This window comes from Phlebotomus papatasi, chromosome 3 (assembly GCF_024763615.1).
Source record: "Phlebotomus papatasi isolate M1 chromosome 3, Ppap_2.1, whole genome shotgun sequence".
NCBI lineage: Eukaryota > Metazoa > Arthropoda > Insecta > Diptera > Psychodidae > Phlebotomus > Phlebotomus papatasi.
Genome location: NC_077224.1, coordinates 46,401,359 through 46,425,799, shown reverse-complemented (window position 1 = coordinate 46,425,799; position 24,441 = coordinate 46,401,359). Strand labels below are relative to the sequence as shown.

General features: G+C 35.6%; 4 protein-coding genes across 4 annotated transcripts in view; 1 reads left to right on the top strand and 3 right to left on the bottom strand.

Annotated features, from left to right (window-relative positions):
* Nucleotides 1-381: 381 nt before the first annotated feature.
* Nucleotides 382-1,961, bottom strand: LOC129808004 (zinc finger protein 41-like). The gene has a single exon (XM_055857637.1). It carries the CDS (start codon nucleotides 1,862-1,864, stop codon nucleotides 554-556), a length of 1,311 nt encoding a protein of 436 aa, XP_055713612.1. The 5' UTR covers nucleotides 1,865-1,961; the 3' UTR covers nucleotides 382-553.
* A 3,270-nt stretch (nucleotides 1,962-5,231) lies between these two features.
* Nucleotides 5,232-11,194, top strand: LOC129808003 (U3 small nucleolar RNA-associated protein 6 homolog). Its single transcript, XM_055857636.1, has 3 exons — nucleotides 5,232-5,456; nucleotides 5,525-7,001; nucleotides 10,901-11,194. Exons 1-3 carry the CDS (start codon nucleotides 5,365-5,367, stop codon nucleotides 11,117-11,119), a joined length of 1,788 nt encoding a protein of 595 aa, XP_055713611.1. The 5' UTR covers nucleotides 5,232-5,364; the 3' UTR covers nucleotides 11,120-11,194.
* On the bottom strand, nucleotides 11,110-23,575 carry LOC129808002 (nuclear pore complex protein Nup160 homolog). Its single transcript, XM_055857634.1, has 4 exons — nucleotides 23,369-23,575; nucleotides 23,205-23,310; nucleotides 17,131-19,375; nucleotides 11,110-12,873 (listed from the first exon to the last, which is right to left on the bottom strand). Exons 1-4 carry the CDS (start codon nucleotides 23,451-23,453, stop codon nucleotides 11,176-11,178), a joined length of 4,134 nt encoding a protein of 1,377 aa, XP_055713609.1. The 5' UTR covers nucleotides 23,454-23,575; the 3' UTR covers nucleotides 11,110-11,175.
* A 164-nt stretch (nucleotides 23,576-23,739) lies between these two features.
* Nucleotides 23,740-24,441, bottom strand: part of LOC129808001 (protein trapped in endoderm-1) — a 9,296-nt gene continuing 8,594 nt past the window's right edge. Inside the window, exon 4 of the mRNA XM_055857633.1 lies at nucleotides 23,740-24,441. Coding sequence (XP_055713608.1) covers nucleotides 24,085-24,441 — 357 coding nt within the window. The 3' untranslated portion in view covers nucleotides 23,740-24,084.

Sequence of the window (24,441 nt, the reverse complement as noted above, 5' to 3'; positions counted from 1 at the left end):
CAAATTTTCTCGATGCATAATGCCATTTCGCGCGTTTTTTTCGGTCCCAAAATGTTCATAATCCCGGGACTAAGTCTACCTTTCTCGGATTTACATTTTTATTTGTTCGGAAAACTTGGTAGTCATGCTAAAACATTCTAAAAAAAAACTTTTTTTGTTAAGCAATTTCTTCTAGGAGTGATTTTTTAAAGTTAATCAATTTAATCGAAAAGCGGTATGTACCCAAAGAAAAGCATGCGAACAGATAATACACGGACAGCTCTTTCTCTTCTTTCTCGTGAGTTCGAGAATTCCGCAAAGGCAAAGCCGGGACGCTTTGCCATCTCTTTTTAGTTAAAAAAATAAATAAATAAAAATAAAAAAATTGCATGAACTTAATAATTTTCTATAATTTCAAGCTTTTTATTGAAATTTTCTCAGACAATTTACTGTTATTTTCCATATTTTTTAAAGAGATAAATTTCATTTTTTTTTATTTATCTTTAACACTTTTATGTCATATTTTTTCCATGGAAACTCTTAAAAAAAATTGAGAAATATGTTACATTTAGCCTTATAATCCGGTGACTTCTTGAGAGATCGATTGATCCAAGTCCTGATTCTCTGCCTGTTCCTCTGGTTCCTCTGGTTCAAGGCCGGCTTTCCTCAGATACCTCTTGTTGACTATGGTTCCATCCGGTGGCAGAAGATGAACTTGATCCGGATGTGCACGCTTCACGTGTTTCTTCATGGTGAAATTGCACGTGTAGCGCTTATCGCAAACCGGACAGATGTAGTTCCTTTCGCCAGTGTGAGTTTCCAGATGTCTGAAGTATGTCTTGCGCGTCTTGAGCTTCTTCCCGCAGATTTTGCACTGGATCTCGCTGGCATGATTTGTATGGTGATCCGTAAAGGCTGCTTTGGACTGGAAATTTTTGCCACATTTCTCACACTGATACCCCGTGAAATTCGAATGCTGCTCGAGAATGTGTGTCTTCATGTACTTGATCTGGTAGAAGGCTTTGCCACAGTGCGGACAGGTACAGAAGGGCTTCTTCAGGTGCACGCGATAGATGTGAGTCCGACGGGATTGCCAATGTCGGAATTTCTTTCCACACTGATCACAACTGTATCGCGCTGTATCATTGTGTTTGTCCATGTGCAGAAGAAATCCCTGACGATTTGTACAGACTTTTCCGCACTGTTCACAAGTGTACTCCTGCTTATTCCTGTTCCGTTTCTTCTTGGCCTCCGTTGAGATATCCGGTGTCTTCTTCTCGGTCTTTTCCTTATTAGCCGTATAAATGGCTCTCATGTCCTTGATAATCTTAGGCTCACAAGACATGCATTTATGCATACGAAAAGTATCAAATTCTTCAAAAATCACCCGACAGACTTTGCAGCGAAACTTCTTCCGTTTCTTAGGTCTTTCCTCTGCTTTGCTCTCATCCACTGCTTCACCCTTGGCTTCATCACCTGCAGCTGCTTCCGGTACATCCTTCCCTGTCCCTGTGGCTTCTGTGGCTATCTCCCATCGCTCTATCTTTATGATCTGTTCTTCCGGAGGTTTCGGTTTTGACTGCTCAATCATCTTAGTCACCTTCTCATCAGTCAAGATGCATTTCTTCCGGAATTTATATGCCTCCAGCATTTCAATTTCACACGATGAACATATCCTTGGAGAGAACTTCCCAAAGGGCACCAATTTCCGGCCAACAGTCTCAAAATAAATATCAAAATAGGGAACTTTATCGAAAAGAGCTCTAGACATATTCTTGAAGTTCCTCTCGGCTGTTATCAGGCAAATTCGGCATAATTGTGTATACTGCATGGCATCCTCCATCACTGCCTTCTGCAGGGCCAATTCTGCTTCCGTTAGAGCCATCCTGCACTAATTTTAATTATAACTTTTCACAAAAATCGGCTTATTTTTTGTCACCAAACAAGCAAAAACACTAAACGCCAGATGATATCTTTTTCCGAGTGTCGAACCCAATAACTGATGCATCTTTCGTTAAGTTCTTTATGGATATATCCATAGGACAAATACCGACACGTCGTTGGACAAAAGATACAGATATTTTAAATATTTTGAATTTGAATTAAAATACTTTGAACAACAAAAATATAAACATCACAAATTTTTAAAAAAAAATCTAGAGAAAAATGTTTCCTTTTCAAAAAATTGTTATTTTTTTTATTTTGATGTGTGAGTGAGGAGAAATGAATAAGAGAATTAAAAACAAATAAGTAGTAGGGTAAATGTCCTAATTCAAAACCATTTCCAAATGAACTTTGACAGAAGGTTCAACACATATTTTCATATTTTTTCTCAAGAGAATTACAAAAAATTTGCTCCTTGGCTGTTCTAGAATGTTACTGTTTAGTGAAAATTCTTTAGATATAATTTGAAAACTTCTTAAATACAAGAAAAATACGCGAGTATAAAATGCTTCTATTGGAAACAAATTAATCCAAATGGAGACAAGGGAAAGTTTCTAATTGGAGACAAACAGTGTAAGTGAAACCGCGACGAAAGGCTTCCAAAACCTTGTTGAGTTGCCCTTGAGTGCAGAATTTGTTCTTATTCCTGGTCTTTTCTCCTTTCCCATCTAAAACAATAGGAAAGTCTCTCCAAAAAAACATATTTCCAGGGTTTCCTATTGAAGCATTTGCAAACACTTCAGAAAAACCCTTTTTGTTTACGAAATAGGTAATTATTTCATTTGAAAACTTCACGTACCGTTAACAATAAAGATTAGCACTTAATTTAACTAAAATTAGTCAGAAATGTGACATTAAATATTGAACAAAACGAATAAACAACAGTCACCTTTTTGTGTTTGAAAAGGTACACTTTTAATTTTTCTGAGAAATTAACAAATTAAAATTTGTGAATATGAATGGATTTTCGCTTTATTTGAAGTAAAAAATTAACTAAATAATGAAACTGTGGTATAGAAAATATAAAAATATAGTAATTTAGTTCTGTATTTATCGTGAAAACAATTATGTTTCCATTTGGATTAGCGAAAAATTTCCATTTGGAGCACGTTTTGAATTAACTTAATTTACCCTACTATAGGTATTAAATTTTTGTATGTAAAAAACATAAATGTTCCAAAAAATTGAACTAATTCTTACAATTAACAAATGAGATGATTGGAGTTGCAGTGAAGACAAAATGAAATATAGTGTAGACGCTAGCTAATTCGGCTCTTTTAAGACCCTTTTAATTTTTAATTCGAGCAGCAGTTAAATTTGAAAAAAAGTTTATCAACATTTTTTAAGTTTTCGAATGAAGCAAATATGCTCAAATTTGTCATGTTTTGTCTTAGTTATTGTGTGATCTTGCATTATTAAAGGGTTTTCATGAAATTTACCAGAAATGCAGTAAACTCTCGCTAATTCGGCTCTTCTAAGATCGAGCTACTTTTTAATTCGGGCAGCAGTTACATTTGAAAAAAGTTTGTTGTCATTTTTCAAGTTTTATTATGATTATCAAATGAATCAAATATGCTCAAATTTGTCTCAGATTGGATATGATTTTGCATTATTAGTGGCCTGGATGCAGCGGTTCCGAAAGGAATATAACCGAACCTTAAAACAAATAAAATCTTAAAATGGAAGAGCACCCCGGATTAGAATGTTAAGAGGCATTCTCGATATTTTATTGAAAATATGAGCCTCAAAATACTATTTGGTATTTTTGTGTATGCTATTAAATTTATTAAAAAACAAGATATAATTCCAACTATGTACTCGGTATCTCGGTCTCGGATCATCACGAATTTAATCACGTATCTCCTGGAAAATTGGTTTTATATATTAAATCCGAGCTCCGAGCTAATGCACTGCATTCTTGTGAGAGTTTAAGCAGGCCTGAGCTAAAAGAAAAGCCGAAGTGAATTTGGTGGTGCCTGTTGGCATTCTTCGAAATGCCGCGAAAATTCACGTAGAGTTTTTTAATTTGAAAATTGTTTAATTTCTTAGAGTTAAGTCATTTTCACAAGAAAATGCTTTTAATAATTTATTTGAATACAGTTATTTGGGTTAATTGTGAATAATTGTCGATATTACAATAAAAAACATTGGGGTGAAATTTTGAGCTGGAAGACTCATATTCTTTTGAACTGTCCCAAAATTCAGGATAGGTTTAAGAAAAATCCTTTTGTACAACACTATTTTGGTTAATAAGGAATGCAAAAGTACATATTAGAAGAAGGTACATGACCTGGTAATAAGGATAAAAAAGAGAAGAAAATATTTTGTCGCATTTTAGAGTCTTTTTGCAACCATTTGTGTCTCTATCTCTCTCTCACAGTTGAATTGAGCGTGATTTAAGAACTTTCCATTTGAAGTGATACATTAGAGTCCCGCTATAGGCCATCGCTCTATAGTCCACAATTTATCGACCGTTGATTTCAAAACACTAGGTTATGTTTTTTTAGTACGCGACATGCAATGTTGTCATAATTATTTTAATATTTTTTGGCAAACTTTATTGAGTAGTTGTGATAATTGTGATCCATAATGAAGAGAGCGAGGACAGGTACCACAATCGCAAAGAAAGTGGAAGCCGTCGAGCAATTTCAATACTAAAAGTCGTTGATAATTTTAAAAAATGACATGGACTATATAGTGCGACCCAAATGTCAAATCTGGAACCAAATATGGACTATAGCGAGACTCTACTCGCAGTGGCGTGCAAGAACCGTTGAAACCGAATAAACGTCAAATGAAACTTATCCGTCAATGGTCAAAACCCTACCAGAACGAACTTATTTTGACGTTTATTCGGTTTTTAACGGTTCTTGCACACCTCTGCTCTACTGTATTTGCATTTAATTTCTTTGTATTTCTTCAAGATGGAAAAAGGATGTGCAGTGAACAGCTATCCGTCTTCCGACAAAGATATCAAGAAGACAATTTCTTTCTATATGAGTTTATATTTCTGTTATGTCTTTTTGGCGCAAAAATATTTATCATGGCACCGTGAATGAGCGGGATTAGTATTGCCAAGATGGCTATCTGTAATTTCTGGTCTGGTTTAATGGTAAAAAATATAGGTAAAATATTAAAAATTTATTTAAATTGGTGCAATAATATGGTAATAACCTGACGGTTCGAGGAACAATGCCGGTCGCTGGTGCTCTTCCTTTGTTTTTATTAATTTATTTTAGTAGAATTTTTTATCACTTGTCCTAATATGTGTTAGGATTGTCGTACGACATTCGCTACAAAATTCCTACATACAAACAGACGTTAAGTTTATAGGGTGGTCCTGTAGTCAGTGCACTTCACGTGTGTTTATCAAAAATTCGTCTATTTTGTGAGAAATTCTGAATAAATAAATCACAATAAAGTAATTTCAAGTGAGGAATTATGGCAGAACTTGTGGAATATAGGAAGGAAAAAATCCTTCCTGAATATGAGCAAATGAAAAGGATTGAATTGTTTGACGACGAGGAAATAAGGTTAGATTTTTAATGAGATTTCCTGGCTGGAAATCACAATCTCATCTGCCGGATTCTTTTATTTTCAGGGAAATCATAAGAAAGAGAAATTCTCTAAATGGAAAAATTGCTCGGCAAAATAAAGCTCTACGTGATTACCTGGAATTCATCAAGTACGAGCGTGATCTTATTAGTTTGATCCAGAAGCGCCGGAAGACGAGAAACATCCAGGAAAAGAAGCGCAATGTTGAGTATGCAATAGCTGTACGAATCAAACAACTGTACAATCAGGCTGCTGAACGATTTCCGCAGAATGTGAGAATCTGGGAAGAATTCCTCAAATTTGCCAAAATGTTCAAATTCGTGAAGGATATCTCAAATATCCTGGACAGAATGATTCAATTGCATGGAGACAAGCCGGATATGTGGCTCCGGGCAGTTATCTGGGAATATGAGCAGACACAGGATATGGAGAGGGTGAAGCATTTCATGTTGGGTGGGTTGCAGAGGCATCCGGATAACACCAAACTCTACTACAAATTCCTGAAGATTAAACTGCTCGAAGCGGATAAGATTCAGGAGCAGACAGAAGCTAGATTACAGGAGAGGAATCACCTTCTCGAACAGGCCAAGATAATTTACCTAAATTCACGAAAAAAGATCCACAGCATTGAGTATTTGGTGAATATTCTGGAGATTCTTCAGGAATTTACTTTTGCGGAAGATTTGCGAAATCTTGTCCTGAAGGACATGCAAAATGATCATCCTCTGGAAGAACTCATGTGGCATACTCTGGCACATCGTGAACTAATGGGACTCCACATGGCCAATGACCAGCAGACGAATGAGAGTGAGACGGAAAGTCAGGATATTTCTGGTGATGATGCAACAGCGAAAAATCAGACAACTCCGAAAAGGCGCATTGAGAGCTGCGTGGCAGTTTACGAGCAGGCCACAAAGATCCTCAAGACGGAAAAGATGTGGTCTTACTACATAAACACGATGCTGGAACTGAATCAAGATACCTCAGCTCAGGCGACGCTCAAAAAAAAAGTCCTCCATGTAGCCATGAGAGGAGCCTACGAGGCGGGATTCCTCTCAGAAGCCCACTACATCTACTTCATTGAGCAACTCTTCAAGGCTCGCGACTGCCGAATGGAGTACATGCTGGAAGTGTTTGACAAGGCGACAAAAACTCATGTGACTTCCGTGCGTCTTTGGGAAATGTGGATGCGATTTCACATTCAGCAGGAATCGGAACAGAGTCTCTATGAAGTTTTTCGCCAGGGAGTCCGCAAATTGTCTGAGGAATCCTATCCACTGTGGCAATTGATTATTCAGTACTACCAGGTGCGTCCGGATTTGCCCAATCGCGTCGAAGAGATCTTCAATGAAGCCATTCTGCAGCCGCCAAGCATAAGTTCACGGCTGAAGGCACAGTACATTGAATACACGGCAATCACGAAGGACATCAATGCTGCGAGGCAAAAGTACGACGATCTCATGCTCAATACAACGCCCTGCCTGGAAATTCACGAGAAGATGGCTTTTCTGGAGTCTACTCAGGTAATTTGAATATTCGATTTGTTTGGGGTCAGTCTTTTAACTTAAGAGCCTTCGTCGCTTGAATCAACAATTGCTGTAGTAATTTAAAAGGCTTTAGTGAAAATTTTCTTGTGAAAAGTAATAGGGGAAATGCTTCTAATTTTGTCCAGTTTCTTATTTTGGACACTTTGAGGATAACATTGGACACTAAAAATAAATTGATTAAAATGATGGATTTTTATTCCAATATTTGATGAATAATGAATTCTATCTAAATATTTGTTCCTTTTGGAATATTTTAACACTAAATACGTTAAAATTTGAATATGATTTGAGTTGAAATTGCTTTGTTGAAAATTCAGTGTGAGCAATTGCTTACGAGAAATATGACAGAACTTCGTGGCTTACTTCAGTCTTATTTAGTTTTGGTGAAGTACTAACAAAGTTTGTTCGCTGTTTTTGAGTGATATTATTGAATATTCATTGAATATTGTGTTGATTCACGTTACTGATGATTTGTACATTTGACCTGAAGTGAGATTTGCCTTGTGAATTATATTTTTCGTGTGAAAAATGGGAAATTTTTTAAGACATTCACCAGTGAGGTGATGATTCTTATTTTGGACAGGTGTTTTTCTCACGAAATTTCGTGAAGTTTTAGCTTTTGTGATGACTAGGTTGGACAAATGCCTGGAGAAATGAAGGAGCATCATCTCTACGAAAGAGATGCAGTGAGAAATGCCTTGAAAGGCTCCCGGAAAGGTCAGGGAATGAGCGAATCCGCACGTACTTGGAGTACCGAAGTCAATTCACTTTAATGAATGATATGGAAAGTTTCTGGGCTTCTTGTGACATTCCACGTTTCCCTTACATGACCAGGAAGAGGACTTGGTAAGATTGGTTCATAAAATGAAGAACAATGGGCATCCTGTTGAGGCGGATTATCTGTCCAAATTTACAGACAAGTTGTAAAAATTAATAACCAAGTTGTCCAAAATAAGAGTCAAATTCACCTCTACATATCAATTCATTTTTAAACGTATTAAAACTAATTTTAGTAAAAATGAGATGATAAATAGCTTGCCAAGTTTCTAAACAATCCTTCTGAAAAGAGTAACAAGAAAAGTCAATTAGTATTGAAAATATGGCACTTCAAACTTAGGATATCGATGCTTATATGCAGACTGTCCAAAATTATAAGCACTTCCCCTATACTCTGCAAAATTTACCTACCATTGGGAGTCAATCTATGAAATCATTTTTGAAATATCGTCAGTTAAATCAGCATTTGTCGTAACTTCATTTTTGCGATTTTGGGATATATACATATTTAGAATCGGCGTAATTTTGTTTATTAAACTCACTTGAGAAAAAGAAACATTTATAGGCCCATTAAAAATTATTTTAAACAAAAATTATCGTAAGTGCTCTTAATTAAGAAAAATGTATCAGAATTTGTCATAACTTCCATTTTTGGGGAAGTTACGACACGACAAATTTTCATACAAAATTCGCTCTAGTCAGCATTTGCAGTAACTTTTTTAGCTCGCTTGCGTGGCTTGTAATTTGCAGCAAAAATTTAATATTTCTCATTAAAACGTTCACAAACTCTTCTAAATATCAAAAGACAGTGCGAATAATGCAACATTAAATCATTTTAATTTGATATTTGTGAGAAAAAAGTGAAGAAAAATCCCTGCCCATCTGTCATTATTTCAAAACAAAACAAGCGATGCGGCGCACAAAATTTATTAAATAAAATTTATGAAATAATAGCTTTTAGTGACAAGGACCACAGTTTAATTGACTAATTTAGTGAAATAAGGGCACTCATTATCACTAAAGTAATTAAAATTGATATAATGTGTTTTTCAAAATTGTCGTAACTTCCAAGATCTCCATACATTAGAAGTATGGTATGAATGGTAAATCTTGCTTTCGGTTGTTTTTTTGTCTGAAAAACTAATTTTGAAACTCTCAAATAGCGTAAAACATGTCATGTTGATCAAACTGTTAAAAGTCTTTTTTGTATTAATTTTTAGTTTGGGTGCAACGATGATCCAAGGTCGCTTACGAATGCGATTTTGATATAAAACCATCAGAACATAACCAGACTAAACAGAAAGGATCGTTTTACAATCAAATTTTCGTTTTTCCACTGAAGAAACAGAAAGAAGAACAGAAAAGTTCGTTTTTCCACTGAAAATTAATACTTATGAGGCAAAAAGCTCTTTTGCCATTTAAAAACAACAGAAGACTTTCGATCTTGGAGCTTAATGGCCTCTACACACTAGGGAAAATTTATGTCCATATTGACGGAAATTCCCTATGCTTCTGTAGGAAATCTTCTTCAATATGGACATAAATTTCTTTAGTGTGTAGCGGCTATAAGAGGCATATATGGCAGATGTATTGACAAATTTGACAATTATCTGATAGGTTTTTGTCATTTTTCTTAGTTCCTAAAATCCATTGCCATCAAGACTTTAATTTTTCCTTTATTTTTGTTCTTCAAGCATTTTCTTCACGATATTTCAGCAAAAATTATTGTGAAACTTTATACAATGGAACTTAGTTTATTATTTATAAGGTAAATGTACCAGCGATCGTCAGTGTTCCTCGGATCGGAAGGTTGTCCCGCGTATCGGCACCCCAAAATAAAATGTACTTTTGAAAATTATTCACTGTATTTTAGTAATTTTCTTTAGCAAGATGCATCACGTTATTTCATATTTAATCTACAGAATTAATTTTCTCGTCGAGCTTCAAACAAAATTGCTATTATCTACCTAATTTATTAAATCACTGTATCAGAGTCTTAGCAAAAAATCCGTCATTCATCACTTTCTTAATATTTTACGCGAGAATTTGTCTGCAAGTATATGAGGAATTATGTTTGATTAAAATGATTTACAAATCTGTTTTAATTAAAAAATGAATATTCAGTGGCTCTAATTTCACTATCAATACACTTTTAAACTATTTCGGCAAGTAATATTGAAAATAAATTATTTTTTTGCGAACAAGTACGTTTTCTTTCATCTGTTCCTCGAATCGACACAGTTTTTTCGTGGAAAATTGCGCTCAGCTCACTTAGCTGTCATCTTCACAGACATAAATTAGATGTTTTTGTTGTGATAGAACAATTTACCAGTGAAAGTTTCATTAAATTTAACAATTTTAGAAGTTGTATCATGTGAATACACACTACACAGTGTAAGGATGACAAAGAAGCTTCAATGAAGCCTTGTAGAGTGATTTAGATGCCAAGAAAGCAGGAGAATCCTTATTAAAAACGTCTGCCGAGCCGTGGCTCACCCCTTTCCGATTCGTGGAACACCTGATTAAGTCCCTTCCGATCCGCGGAACACATTGTATCCTTATAATTACACCTATATATTATTAATTTCCGTAATTAGCAAAATTGTCAATACACGAAAATGATTATATGGATCACTAATATATCAATTGGCATGTAAAAAAATACCAAATAGTGTTTTGGAACTCATATATTCAACTAACTATGGAGCACGTCTCTTAGCATTCCGATCCGTGATACACTTCCCTTAGTTAAAAATAAAATTATTAAAAGATATTAACCTTAAATTGGTGAAAAATCAATACTCTAGTGCTAAATTTATTGAGTGGAATTATATTTATTTCCACCACTGTAGCGCTTAGATCACATTCTTTTTAATTTTTTTCCTATATTAAAGTTACGACAATTTCTTATGCAAGCGACCGACATGTTTTTTTGCATTATTTAATTCAATTTTGATTATCGTTTGCTTAAAGTTACTTCTTCATTGCAAATTGAATAGGATCTTTTCATTTATTTTTTTTAAAGAGTCTTTTTAATTAAACAAAATACATTACCTTAAAAATCATTCCTTTATCTTGGATTTAATTATGCTTTTCAGTGTGAACCCAATGTCGAACGATGGAGAAAATGTCACGAGAATGCTGTTCAATTCTTCGGTGAGGACAACATTAATGTCTGGATAGAGTACATCAAGTTCGAGAAGAGTCAGGACACGCCAAAGAACATCTCTCACATTTACGAGCGTGCTACTAAAACTCTGCGAGTGGATCTCGTTGATACGTTTGAGGTCAAACACAATCTTCTGAATTTTGCTTGAAAACTTTTTTATTTGAAAAAAAAAAAAGAATGAAATTGTTTTTATAAAATAAATGGCTAAGACCTCTGAAGTTCATACTGAATTTTATTGTTTGAGACACTTTCTGCTGCCTGAAGGTATTCATCAACAATGTTTATGAGTTTCTTGTGGGCTTCCTCGTACTCAGTGTCGTAGTCAAAATTGAGCTTAAGGGCATGCAGGAGGAGATCAATGTCTTGAACGGGAAAACAGAGGGCAGCTTCATTGGACAGTAGGGAATTTCTGAGGCCAAAAGCTTCATAGTTATTGCCTAGCATGGACGTTATGTAGGCCACAGCGAAATCCGTAGCTTCCACCAGATGCCCATGGATGACAAAGAGATGCAAGAGTTCACTGGGATTGTCCTTTTTGTACGACAGAAAGAGCCAATGGGGCAAGAATGCGCCTAAATGGAGAATTCTCTTGGCGACACTCCTACGCAGAATTGTCGTTCCGGAAACTTCATTTTCCACCAGCAATTTCTCCAGTAAATTCCACGCCATGGCCATTGGGGAATTCTTGAGGGGAAGATCTGCTAGGTCATTTTCCTGCAGCCACATCCAAACTTCATTGCTCTGTTCCGATGATGCATGAACACAAGCCGAAGCTAGATTTTCCATGACAATTGTCGGAGTTATTTTGAAGGCTCTGGCCAATTTGACGGCAGCCGTGAAGAGTCTTGATGTTGCCAGGAGTGCAACTAATTCATCCGGGCCCACTTTGAGAATCGTACTGAGTTCCCGACGATGTTTTGAGAGAATTATTGTTGCTTCAATTTGATGCAATTCCCGTCTGATATCCTCAATTTCCAACACAATCACCTTATCCACCTGACCATTGTCCTCCTTACTGCTCACCGGTTTGGCTATCCAGGCATACTGTTTGTCCACCAAATGCAGCGCATTGACACATGCCAGGAGACAATCATAGCGATACTGCATGGCATCGAGTGAATTACTTTCATATCCAAATCTCATGGCCTGCTCATACATTACCGCAGCGGCTTTCCGGACATTGTCTTTTGTGATAAAGAAAGCATACAAAAAATTGTAGTGAATATTATCCTCAATGGGCATCGAACGTGCCCTTGTCTCAATAATACTCTCAAGTTCATCCTGAAGTCCAATATACGGGAAACGCATCAAGAGATCCAAGCGTTTCTTGTGAAATAAACACATCACCAATTCCCTCAAGTAATCCTTCCTCCTCGATGGCTCAACATTGGAAATGAGCGCATGATACGCCTCCTCATAATGATTCAAAGCCAAATGATTAGTAAACATGATCGACTGAAACATGGCCAATTGTGGATGCTTTGGCATGAGCAATTGAATGGCACTCTGAGCCAATCTGATGACACAATGCAGAGCATTGTATTGCTCAAAAAGTCGAATCACTTTCAAGTAATACATAACAATGGCCTCTCCTGTCGTCACTTCCCCATCCACATCCTGCCCAATGATCTTGTCCATCAAAAAGGGCTCCGTATAAACCCCCCGTGAAGCTTGAATGAACAGATCGTAAGCTTTCTCAACTTCTCCACTATCCAACATCGATACACCCAGGATAAATTGGCGAGAACAATTGTTCCATTCGCACCATCCATTCAGCAGCCTCACATAATCCTGAATATGGATGTGCTGACAACTTCCAATTAACCAAGCTCCAAAAGCAAAATTTCCCGATACCGGCCACACCAATTGACCCACAATTGTGGCCAGTGGAAGCAGAGTCATCTGCAAAGGGTTAAGAATTCTTGGACAAATATTCCAAAATTCTGGATTGAAATTATGCTACGTGAATGGGCTAAAACATTCACTTTGCAGATGCAAAAAGATAGGGTAAATTAAGCTAATTCAAAACATGCTCCAAATGGAAATTTTTCGCTACTCCAAATGGAAACATCTTTGTGTTTACGATAAATACAGTACTAAATTAATATATTTATATATTTTCTATACCACAGTTTCATTATTCAGTTAATTTTGCTCCAAATAAAGTGAAAATCCATTCATAAACACAAATTTTGATTTGTTAATTTCTCAGAAACATTGAAAGTGTACCTTTTCACTATCAATTTTTTTTATCGATTGACTATGTTTTCCAATGAAAAAACACAATAAAGTGACTGTTGTTTATTCGTTTTGTTCAACTTTTACGTCATATTTCTGGATAATTTTAGTTAAATTAAGCGTTAATATTTATTGTTAACGGTACGTGAAGTTTTCAAATGAAATAATTACCTATTTCGTGAGCAAAAAGAGTTTTTCTGAAGTGTCTGCAAAAGCTTCAATAGGAAACCCCGGAAATGATTTTTTTGAAGAGATTTTCTTATTGTTTTAAATGGGAAAGGAGAAAAGACCAGAAATAAGAACAAATCCTGCCCTCAAGAGTAACTCAACAAGGTTTTGGAAGCCTTTCGTCGCGGTTTCACTTGCATTGTTTGTCTCCAATTAGAAACTTTCCCTTGTCTCCATTTGGATTAATATGTTTCCAATAGAAGCGTTTTACACTCACGTATTTTTCTTGTATTTAAGAAGTCTTCAAATTATATCTAAAGAATTTTCACTAAACAGTAGCATTCTAGAAGAGTCAAGGAGCAAATTTATGTAATTTCCTTCAGAAAAAAAAATGAACTTAATGTGTTGAATCTTCTGTCAAAGTTAAAGCGTCTGGAAATGGTTTTGAATTAGGACATTTACCCTATGTCGGCAGGAAGTTTGTTGTAAGATAGCTTCTGGAGAGCGAACGGTAATATCCAGATGATCTTTTCGTCAAAGATCATTTCTAGAGATCCCAAAAGTTAGGACTTTTGTTATTTTCTCAAGAAAAAAATTTTCACTTTTAGGCTATAATTTATGTGAGCAACACATAGAGAAAACTAGGGCACCACCGAACACGGGGCAGTGCCGAACACTTAGATTTTTTAATTAGACATTAGACTTCAAAAGAACTAAACCTGTATGAATTCATAGATATTATAGGGATGCTTGCCCGCTGAAGAAATATTCGTCATAGTCCTCCAAAGTAAGGGAGATTGGGGTAAAAAGTCACAAATCGAAAATTTCATAATTCAATATCTTCCAAAGTAAAAAAGATAGCGGCTCAATTTTTTTCCATAGACAGCCTCCATAGACCTACTTCAATATCGTAAGTTTCTTAGAATTCCAACAAGGAATTTATAAAAAAAAAAATATTGAAATTTTTAGATTTTTGAAATATTTTCCTTGCAGAAGATATCAATTTTTACCTTACTTATTTTCCAAAATTTATGCACTGGTGAATATTTCCTAAATGATTTGGATTCTTTAAATACGAAGCCGCTATCCGTTTTAGCATTTTCCGAATACTCTTTTCTCCAGAAATCATTTTATTAAAAATGACCACTTGGGGTAAAAAGTATCAAAAGGCGTAGGGCAGAAAGTAACAAAAACCGAAGCAATTTCTGATGTTTCACGGTGAAAAGAAACGTCATTGTCATGTGTCGCCGCTTGTTGTTTATTTTGCGTTGGTTAAACGATTTGCAATCTCGTGTGTGTTTTTTTCCATTTATCCAAATTTCCAGAAGTTTGAAAGTTCCTTATTCTATTACACTGTGCAACCATTTTAAACTTTTTTTTGTCCCTGGGTTCTCATGCTATTTTTTCTATTGCTAAGGTCAAATGATTTACGAAAATAATTATCATTTTGATTTTATTTTGTTTTTGAGCCTGGAATCTAGGCAAAACCATTTTTTGGCGTTTTTTGATACTTGGGTGCCTATATCTCCGATTCTGCTGAACCGATTTATTTCTTAATATGGGAACATTTGTTGTCCTTTACATGCCCGATAAATCCTCTGAACAGATGAAGTTCGTACAACTGACACCAGGGGCGCTGTAGTCTCAAATATGTCAGAAAACATGGAAAAATCGAACTTTTTAGCGACTTTAATCAAAAATATCTCGAAAACTAGGACTGTGCTAACAATCTGTTTTCTGGGTTTGATAGAGAATTTTATTAGCTACATTTTCATCCATGTGCAACTTTTCACTAAGATTGTTTTTTAACCTTGAAATTGAGGTTCAAACGAAAATCGAGCACTTAGCCAACTAACTTTTGTAAACTGTCTAGAATTGTTTAACTGTTGATCTTGAAAAACAATTTAGTCTAATTCAAGGTTATTAGTATAATGCATGAAAACTACGTCTGCGTACTGCTCAGTTCCAAAGTGTATTGGAAAAAGACTAAACAAAAAACGTCGTACGATGTACGCATTTTTCAATTTTAATCTCTAATTTTACGGGAAATTCCTAAATATTTTAAATTTAGTTTTTTTTGACAGTTATTTTTCAAATGAGAGATGCCAAAGTGTCCCAGCGTTGCGCAGTGCTCGAACTCACGAGAAAGAGCTATCCGTGTATTATTTTTTCGCACGCTTTTTAGGTATACGTAGTTTTATTATACAGATTTAATTGATTGATAAATTTAAAAAAAAACATTCCGAAATAAGAAACTGCTTAAAAAATAGGTTTTAAAATATTTTAGCATAAGTAACAAGCTTACGAAAAAATAAAAAAAAGAAATCCAAGAAAGGTAAATCATTTTTCAGGTATACATATTACTGATTTACTAACTGATCAAGTCCGATAAATACCCGTTGAAAATTTAAGAATCTTTAAAAAAAAAAAAACAAATTAAACAAATAGACCCTCCAGTGGTTAAACTTTGATGTTCGAAAATTCGATATCGAAATGGTTTTCGAACATAGGTGTCCAAGGACGAATCGCCTTGACTACCTCCAAAACATAGGGGGAAGTGGTGCACCTTTGAAATTGGGATTTTTTACCTACAGTAGAGTTCCTCAAATTTGAACTCCTCAAATTTGAACGACGGTTGAGTTCGAAATGTAAAATTTGAGGTTACGCGATGAAATTTTTGCGTTGAGTCTGAATTAGAACCATTTTCTCTAGTGTTTCCTCAATATTATCGCATTATATTAACTTCCACAACAAATTCCATTTAATTTCACAATAAATTACATTGGTATATTCTCTAAAGTTATTTCTTTGAATTTAGGGAAAGTGCTTTTCACATGAATTCCGTTACGTTTTTGAAAATATTGTTCAAATTTGAGGAGTGAGAAATGTCATTATACCCCCCAAATGTTCAAATTTGAGGAACTTTACTGTATTTTAAAATAAAATTGTGCCCAATCGTGATATAATTTAGGTCCACAAATAGTTTGAGAAGCTACATTACGATATGGCTCATTTCGACTTAAACATAGCAGAAAAATTCGTATTTTAAAGCTGCCCCACTTCTCCCTATTCGAAAATGAAAGAAATTGTAGGATCCGTTTTCGAAATAAACCAAAAAATATGGTTTAGGATGGGAAGAAGGGGGAGGACGGAAAAAGAAAAAGACTGTACTAGATAATGGTGATTTATGGAGGGGTCGTCGAAAACTTCAAGTCGATATCTCTTACAGTTTGGCCTCTAGCCGTGTCACAAGTTGAAAAAAAAGTAGATTATATACCTGCTGTCTCTTTGAGTTCGAGCAGTAAAAATAAACTTTAAAGATCTTTTTGTAATTGTTTTTTTATAAATTTAAAAATATTAGAAAAAATAATCTTTTGATCAGGGGCCCATCAAGCCTAATAAAAAGTGAAGCTATTTTTCACTTTTCCTTGTAAAAATTTTGCAGCTATTGCACCGCGACTTAAACAAAATTGCTCGTAGTTCTTGTATTATTTCGGCGAGAATTATGAAATATGTATTTTTAGATAGGTTTTAAAGCACAATTTCGAAATATATCAGACTGATAAGTCAATTCTCTTTAGGAAAAAACTTGCCAATAGTCTTCAGTGGCTCTATGCAAAAACATATGGAAAAATGAAATGTCGAGAGGCCCCTGGTTTTGATAAAATTATCACTAGCACTTTTCCTATTTAAAACACCTGGAAAAATGTGAATTCGATTGAAAAATATTAAATAGAATTTAAATATTCTTACCTGTTGTTTGTTGTCCATCAACATGCGATAGTTTCCGGATACGTAGTGCTCTAGTGTCATTTGCCATCCCTTGCTCTTGAGAAAGAGCTCCAGTAGCGAGCAGGGTTGAGTTGTCTTCAGAAGATACTGCCTCGCATCGGACAGGTGCAAGTTATTTAGGCGATTGATACTGCTATCTAGGGCATTGCTCATCAAACCCGGATCAGCCGAAGTCTTAGCTATCCACACAATGACAAAGTAAGCCTGGACAAAGACTTCTGTCTCTGGGATTTTATGTGATCGAATATTCTCTAGGATATCACTGGACAGCGCTGTGGTGTCAATGAGGATGTGCTGCAGAATCAGGAGATTCCTGCACAAAATATATCGAATTGTGGCAATTTGCTGAAGGGACTCAGCCACGAGGGAAATGCCAAATTGGCTGGCAAAGAGATTCCTCACGTGACTCTGTGAGATTTGTTCCAAGGGATCAGGCAGTGCCTGCATATCTTCATGCGATCCAAAGTCCAATCGCAGGGCTTCCAGGAGAGTATGCATTGCCTCGGGAACGTTCTTGATATTCAACGCTTGCTGACGGATTTGCGTGAGAAAAGTTCGACTGAGGGGAGTTTTATCATGTTCTCCCGCTAGCATATCCTCCACGAGTTTATCGACAATATTAATGGGCATTTGCAGCTGATAGAGTCTTCTGTCAATATCCAATTTATCCTCATCGGGAATTTGTTGTTCAATATCCGCCAAAATTGTCACCAATTTCATCAAATTGTCCATCTTTTGGGAATTGCCGGCAAAATCTTTTGGAATTTGACCAAGATCTTCAGCATCCTGACTTCCGGACAACATACAGTGCTCCAGGAATTCACATTGACGGAGTAAAGAGAACATATTCTTCTTCACGATGCACACTGTTTCGAGAGATTCCAGCTCAAGAGGAATCAAACCAATTGGCTGACAGGCTTTCATGTGATACTGTTCACAGCATGAATAGAATCTCTCCCAGAATTGCAAAGAAATCTCAATGTATTCCTCATCAGGTAACTCCAAACCACGTATTTCATTCTCAATCTCCGTGGCTACTGCATTGCAAACGCGATCTTTGAGCAAATTTATCGGATAATTTGTATCCGGAAGAATATTTGATCGTCTGAATGTTACAAGAGCCTTGGCAATGATACTCCTCTGGAAACGTCCCGGCTGGAAGATGTACGAGCAGTAGGCTTGTCTAGCATCCGTTGTCATTTCCATTTGCACACTGAAACGATCTGGAAGTGATTCCAGACCCGCAGAAACCCAATTGACACCATTCCCCGGAACAAGACTCACACTGGACACTTTGTATTCACCCTCAGAATTGCAAAAAAGTCCCCAGATGCGATTTTCTGTCAGTTGATAATCCACAAGATCATAATTTGGCGCCAAGATAATATTTATGAGATTGAGGCTATGATTTGTGCCCCCAAGTGGATCCGGAAGAATACTAATAATCACAAATTCGCATCCGGACGTGTAACTCATAAAAGCGCAAATTGTATTGGAACATCCACTGCGAAGTGTACTATTCTGAGGACTCTGAAATCTTGGCTCTGTACTCTCTTCATGACAATTAATCGTGGCCAAGCACTGTCCATTTCCCAGGGACCACATCCGTAGGAAATTATCTCTGTACAGAGCAAACAGAACCATTTCATCACCCATCAAATAAAACACAAGTGAATTTACGCATTGATTATTTGAGGTATTCTTTCCACGGAGAACCCCCGTGAAATTGGACAGGATCCTAGGAACCACAGTACTTTGACGCAATTCCATTGCCAGTGTGTGCCCATTTGAGCAGTTCATGGTGAAGAGTGTAAGGGAATTCTGCCAAGCTAGAGCAAAGTACGCTTCAGAACCCATCGGATCCATTCCACAGGCTGCAGAATGGGCAATGGGCTGATTGGTTGATGATGGTGTACCAATCATGTGAAAAGTCAGAGGATCTCTGGCCTGAGTCACTGAAGCCTCTTTGAAAATCGACATGCACTTTGTGTCTAATCCATGAGACTTGTGCAATTGATTCGGATGCGGATAGTACAATCGATGGACACTACTTACAGTAGCCACAAGGATCACAACAAAATCTACCAATTCGCAAATGGACACTGCCAAGATTGGAGACTCTGAAAATTTGTACCTTACGTTGTTGTCAATCAAATTGAGATCCAGGCTCATTTCCGACAACTCCAGGACATCATGAGATGTCCTCCTGTAAATAGAATTCAACCCAAGATGCAAAAAAGCCCGTTTTATGGGAACAGGGTAAGTGTGCCAAATTTCGGCCAGCTTGCAATTCCGGCCACCTTTTTTGTTCCTCGAATTTCCATGAATTTTTAGTTTTTACATACTCTAGAGATTATAAAATGCAAAAGAATAATAAAAAATGTAGCTTCGACAAACGAGATGACGTGAAAAAGACATTTGAAGATTTCCCGAAGAGCAAGGAACTATGAGAATCAGGGTGGCCGAAATAGGGCACCAAAGCTATGTCTACATTTTTATTCACTTTAAAACGTATTAAGAATGATTTTAAAGTAAATAAGGACAATAAGGGTTTACAAGATTCCAAGAAACACTCCCTAAGAAGAAGGATTAAAAAAATCAATTTTTATTAAAAATATTACATTTCAAACTTGAGACTTTGGCGCTTGTAATTATGCCGAAATTTAACACACTTACCCTATGTCTGGGAAATATTTTCTGCATTTCTAAGCAGCCATTGGTTTCCTTTTAAATCCTGGGATCCCGAAAAATCCAGGATACCGAAAATATCGGGACCCTGAAATTCCCAGCATTTCAAAAATCCCGGCGGGTCCTTGAAAATACCAGGACCCCGAAAATACTGAGATCCCAAAAATCCCGGGAGCCTGAAGATGCCGGACGGCATTACAATATTTAGATTTAGAACTTTAGGAATCCAGAAATCCAATGTTATCAATGCATCGATCCCGGAATTTATGCCGATCTTAAAAATGGTCGAAATTCCATGATTTCGGAATCCCAGGATCCCGATATCCCGTATTGGAAACTGTATAGCCAACATTCATGAGAAATTAGGTAAACTTAGCTTAAAAATAAGTTCGTAAACGTTTTGCATATAAATTTAAGAAAAATGTAACTGAATTAATACTGCCCCACCTCTTCTTTCTAAGTTTTTCTCAGCACTAGCAGATGGTAATTGAAAAAGGTTTATGGAACAGAAATAAAAATTTTTGAAGCGGTATACCTAGGCATAAAGCGTGTGCATAAAACAATTCATCAACGCTTGACATGAAGTCAATGGAAGTAGGCTTTAAAATTTGTTTTTTTGTCGTCGGCGTAGTTTCAAAAGAATTTAGGTAGGGTAAGTGTGCAAAATTTCGGCCAGCTTCTAATTTCGGACACTTTGAGTGTAATTTCGGCCATGCAAATAAATTAATTAAAATTATGTATGTAATCTTCGAATAGTCAATGAATTAATTTTGCTTTTAAATATTTATTCATTTTAGGATGTATTAACACAAAGACCGTTATATTTTAGATATAATTTAAATTTAAATTGCGTTGTAAAAAACTCAGTGTGGAAACAGTCTTACAAAAAATGTGACAGATCGATTGTGTTTCTAACAGGCTAACGATTTGTGGTGAAGTGCAAGTGGTTTTCCTTCGGTGTTTTCATGAAAATTGAATAGTTTTCATTAAAGCTTATTTCTGTTTATGTTAATAGTGAATCAATCTTTAAATTTCGGGTAAAATTTCCCAGGTGGATCCTGTATTTCTCGTAAAAAAGATATATATTATATATTGTGAGAGTCTCTCCGGTGAGGTAGTGTTGCCTATTCCGGCAACATCTTTTGTTTTCCTAAATTTCTTATTCATTTTTTGTTTTTTTTTTCAATTTCTGAGTTCTACAATGTCCATAGAAAAACCATAGCTTCTATAAAAAAGATGATGTGGAAAATGCCTTGGAAGAGTTCAGGAAGAGCAAATTGCTACGGGAATCTGCGCGTAAATTTGAGATGCTACTCTTCAGGTCTTCAGGACAAATTTCACGGAAGATCTCTGGGCTTGTGGGTCATATAAACGTATTAAACTAAATATTAAACTCATTCCGCTTGACGTTTTGAAATTTTCTATCCGTTGCGTCACAAAAGGTGGTCACAAACAAAGTGGACGATATTACACTCAAAGTGGCCGAAATACTACCAAAAGCAATGTCCATATTTTTATTAATTTTTCAATATTTTAGGAAGTGATTGAAAGAAAACAAAGATGATAAACTAGTATTCAAGGTTCCACACAATCCTCCCGAAAAGGAAGTAATAAAAAATATGAATATGAATTAAAAATATTGCATTTCAAACTTAGGACTTCGGTGCTTATATGCAACTATGCCGAAATTTGGCACACTTACCCTAGTCACTACAGTAACATAATATAGGGTAAATTAACCTGATTTAAAACCTGCCCCAAATGGAAATTTTTGGATACTCCAAATGGAAACATAATTGTTTTCATGATAAATACAATACTAAATGATGTTACTAAATCTCTATATGTTACATCTCTACTGTTACATCGATCTGTTGAGCCAGATCGATGTAATAGGGGCGAGGCTATAGAGAAAATAAGAAAGATAAGAAAGGTGGGGGGGGGGGGGCAATGCACCAAGTTGAAATTTTCACTCGATAACCTTTCCCGAAAACCGGAATTTTTCGTTAAAATTAGATCGAATTTAACGAATAAGACGTTTACACTAAAATTTTTTACGAGTCTTGAAAAATTAAAATTAATGACAAAAGGCACTTTTAACATAAAAATTAATGTCTGAATAAATTAATCTCAGATTTTTTCGTATTACGAATAAATATTGAAAATAATTAATTTTTTTACTTTATTGCTCCGCAACATCTTTTAGTTCAGGAAAAATTCATGAAGTCGAAATTAACATCCCATTTTTGTTAAGGCATCTGCATATTGCGAGCAATTTTCGTCAAAAATTGTATTTTTGACAGAATTTTGACGTTTCCACTTATGGCGTCTACACACTAGTAGAATTTTTTTTAAATGCCTTTTTTTTAAAAATTCTGACGTTTCTGCCTACAAGGATAGGGGAAATTTTCTTTAAAAAGGCATTTTTTTTTTTAAAAAAATTCTACTAATGTATAGACGCCAGTGCGGACGATTTCCATCAAAGGGAAAATTTTTACGAAAATTGCTCAAAATATTTAAACGTCCGAAAACGTTTTTCTTATTATCTACATTTTATTATTTCAATCCTAAAATTGGATTAATCAAAATTGAATTTGTTTTGAGGTTTAAAAGAAGAAGAAGAGTGCAAAAGAGTGAGAATGACAGACGCAAAACATTGGAAGAAGATATGAATTTTGATTTCACAAAATTTTTGGTGATATAAAAGGTGTGCCGGAGGCATTAGTTATTTTTATGATTCCATAAACCTTTTAAAAAACAAAGGAAAAATATTCTTAACCGGAGGTGACAACGAAAGTGGGGCAGTTTTACTCAGCTAATTTTATTTCAATAAATTTGCCAAAGGACTATGAATAATATTACTACTAAGACCAACTTTCTTGGATATTGGCTATTCAAAAATAACCTACAGCACAAGTTAAAAATTGTTATTTTAGATTAAGAATTAGTTCACAAAATGCTCAAATTCAAACCTAAAAAAGAATCCAAAAAGAAACTACTTTTAAGACTTTAACAACTAAAATTGTTAATAGAACGCTTTGGGAAGGGGTAAAGTCTTCCTAATGATAATAAATAATTACAGAAAAAAACAGTAATTCTTGATTCATTCGTCCCGAAAGGATTAATTGAGCTCATTATGTGTTTCACTTTTTTTAAACACTTTCTCAGAACTCCTAGAATTTTTTGTCAGAAATTATTTTAAAGGTCTCAAAATCAATAGTGTCAATTTGCAAGTGAACCATAATTCTAAGTATCCAGACATTTTGTACAAGGCGATTTTGGAGGAAAAAATGTTACTTGGGTATGGAATGAAAGTCTCCGGAAGTATTTTAGGTTATGTCACTCACCAGTAAATAAACCTGTTGCGACTCTCGGGATAGGACCTATTCTCATACCCGAATCCACCAGCTTTGTCAGGAATGCGTATATCTTGGAGAGTACTCTGTGTTCCTCCTGGACAATTGCAATGAAATTAGAAAAACTTCCGAGGAAATTGCAAACAAAAACTCACCAAAGGTTAGTGTGATTTCTTTCCATTTCTCTTCAACTGATTGATTTGGGATAACTTCCCTGTATCTCATGTTGTGATCCTCCATCTCATAAACACAAAGCAATCACTTAGAACTCAATGTGAAATGTATTTTTGGTATAAATTATAAAATAAAGCCACAGATCGAGAAAAATGCGCACAGTGTTTTGCCGGTAGTCGTCACTTTTCGGCTTTTTGTCGTGAATCGGGTGAATCGGTAAAACCCGATGGCGCGCGAACCCAATAACCATTTCTCTTGATTGTCCAACAGACTTCCAAGGAATAATCCAATCCGCCACTTTGGCGCCAAAATTCATTGAAGAAAATGCAAGAAATCTTTTAATTCTATTTAATTCATATTTTTGCGACTATATCTTACAGTAAATATTAATATTAATATCTTTTAGTAAATAGGCACACAATTCTTATTTCATAATTCGATATTTTTATACATTTTCTCGTAATATTAATTGGAAGAGAATTCAATATAGAAATTATAATTTCAAGAGTTTTGTCTTATTTTAGCTTTAGGGAGGAATTCAGTGAAAATTCAAAGGAATGGTATTCATAAATAATACTTTGGTAGCTCCAGTGTTGTTTTAGGCTAAAGTATTTGGCTAATATTAACATTTATATCTATATTTCAGTCAAATTACGAATATATTTCAAATTTACCTCTAATTTTGAGTTCATTTGGTTTATAATTGAATTACCGTATCTTTGCTCTTATTTTCGATATCAATTGCACAAGTGTTATCTCCATCTTTTGCTTCCTTGCTCACATCCTTCTGAATTTGAACTGATGGATCCTTTGAGATTCTACTGGGTGCCATACTTTTGCTGGGCATTGGACTCACGTAGTCACTCCAGAAGATCAGTCTTCTGAATAATTTAGTGTAGGCAACCCGATAGTTTCGATTGCTGGCAGCGTAAATGAAAGGGTTTATGACACCAGAAGCCCAGCACATAATAGATGCTAGAACATGAGCCACCGGATAGTTCACTTCATTGTCAAAAACATTCACCAGCATCAGTGGTAGGAAGCAGAGCAAGAA

What these genes read in the sequence shown, in the direction of transcription:
- LOC129808002 (XM_055857634.1), bottom strand. Translation starts at nt 23,453, where the DNA reads ATGGAGGATCACAACATGAGATACAGGGAAGTTATCCCAAATCAATCA. An exon ending in AGAAATCACACTAACCTTTG is followed by an intron (nt 23,311 to 23,368) that starts GTGAGTTTTTGT and finishes GCAATTGTCCAG; the next exon opens with GAGGAACACAGAGTACTCTC. An exon ending in TGATGGACAACAAACAACAG is followed by an intron (nt 12,874 to 17,130) that starts GTAAGAATATTT and finishes AACCCTTTGCAG; the next exon opens with ATGACTCTGCTTCCACTGGC.
- LOC129808003 (XM_055857636.1), top strand. Translation starts at nt 5,365, where the DNA reads ATGGCAGAACTTGTGGAATATAGGAAGGAAAAAATCCTTCCTGAATAT. An exon ending in TTTGACGACGAGGAAATAAG is followed by an intron (nt 5,457 to 5,524) that starts GTTAGATTTTTA and finishes TTTTATTTTCAG; the next exon opens with GGAAATCATAAGAAAGAGAA. An exon ending in CTTTTCTGGAGTCTACTCAG is followed by an intron (nt 7,002 to 10,900) that starts GTAATTTGAATA and finishes TATGCTTTTCAG; the next exon opens with TGTGAACCCAATGTCGAACG.
- LOC129808004 (XM_055857637.1), bottom strand. Translation starts at nt 1,864, where the DNA reads ATGGCTCTAACGGAAGCAGAATTGGCCCTGCAGAAGGCAGTGATGGAG.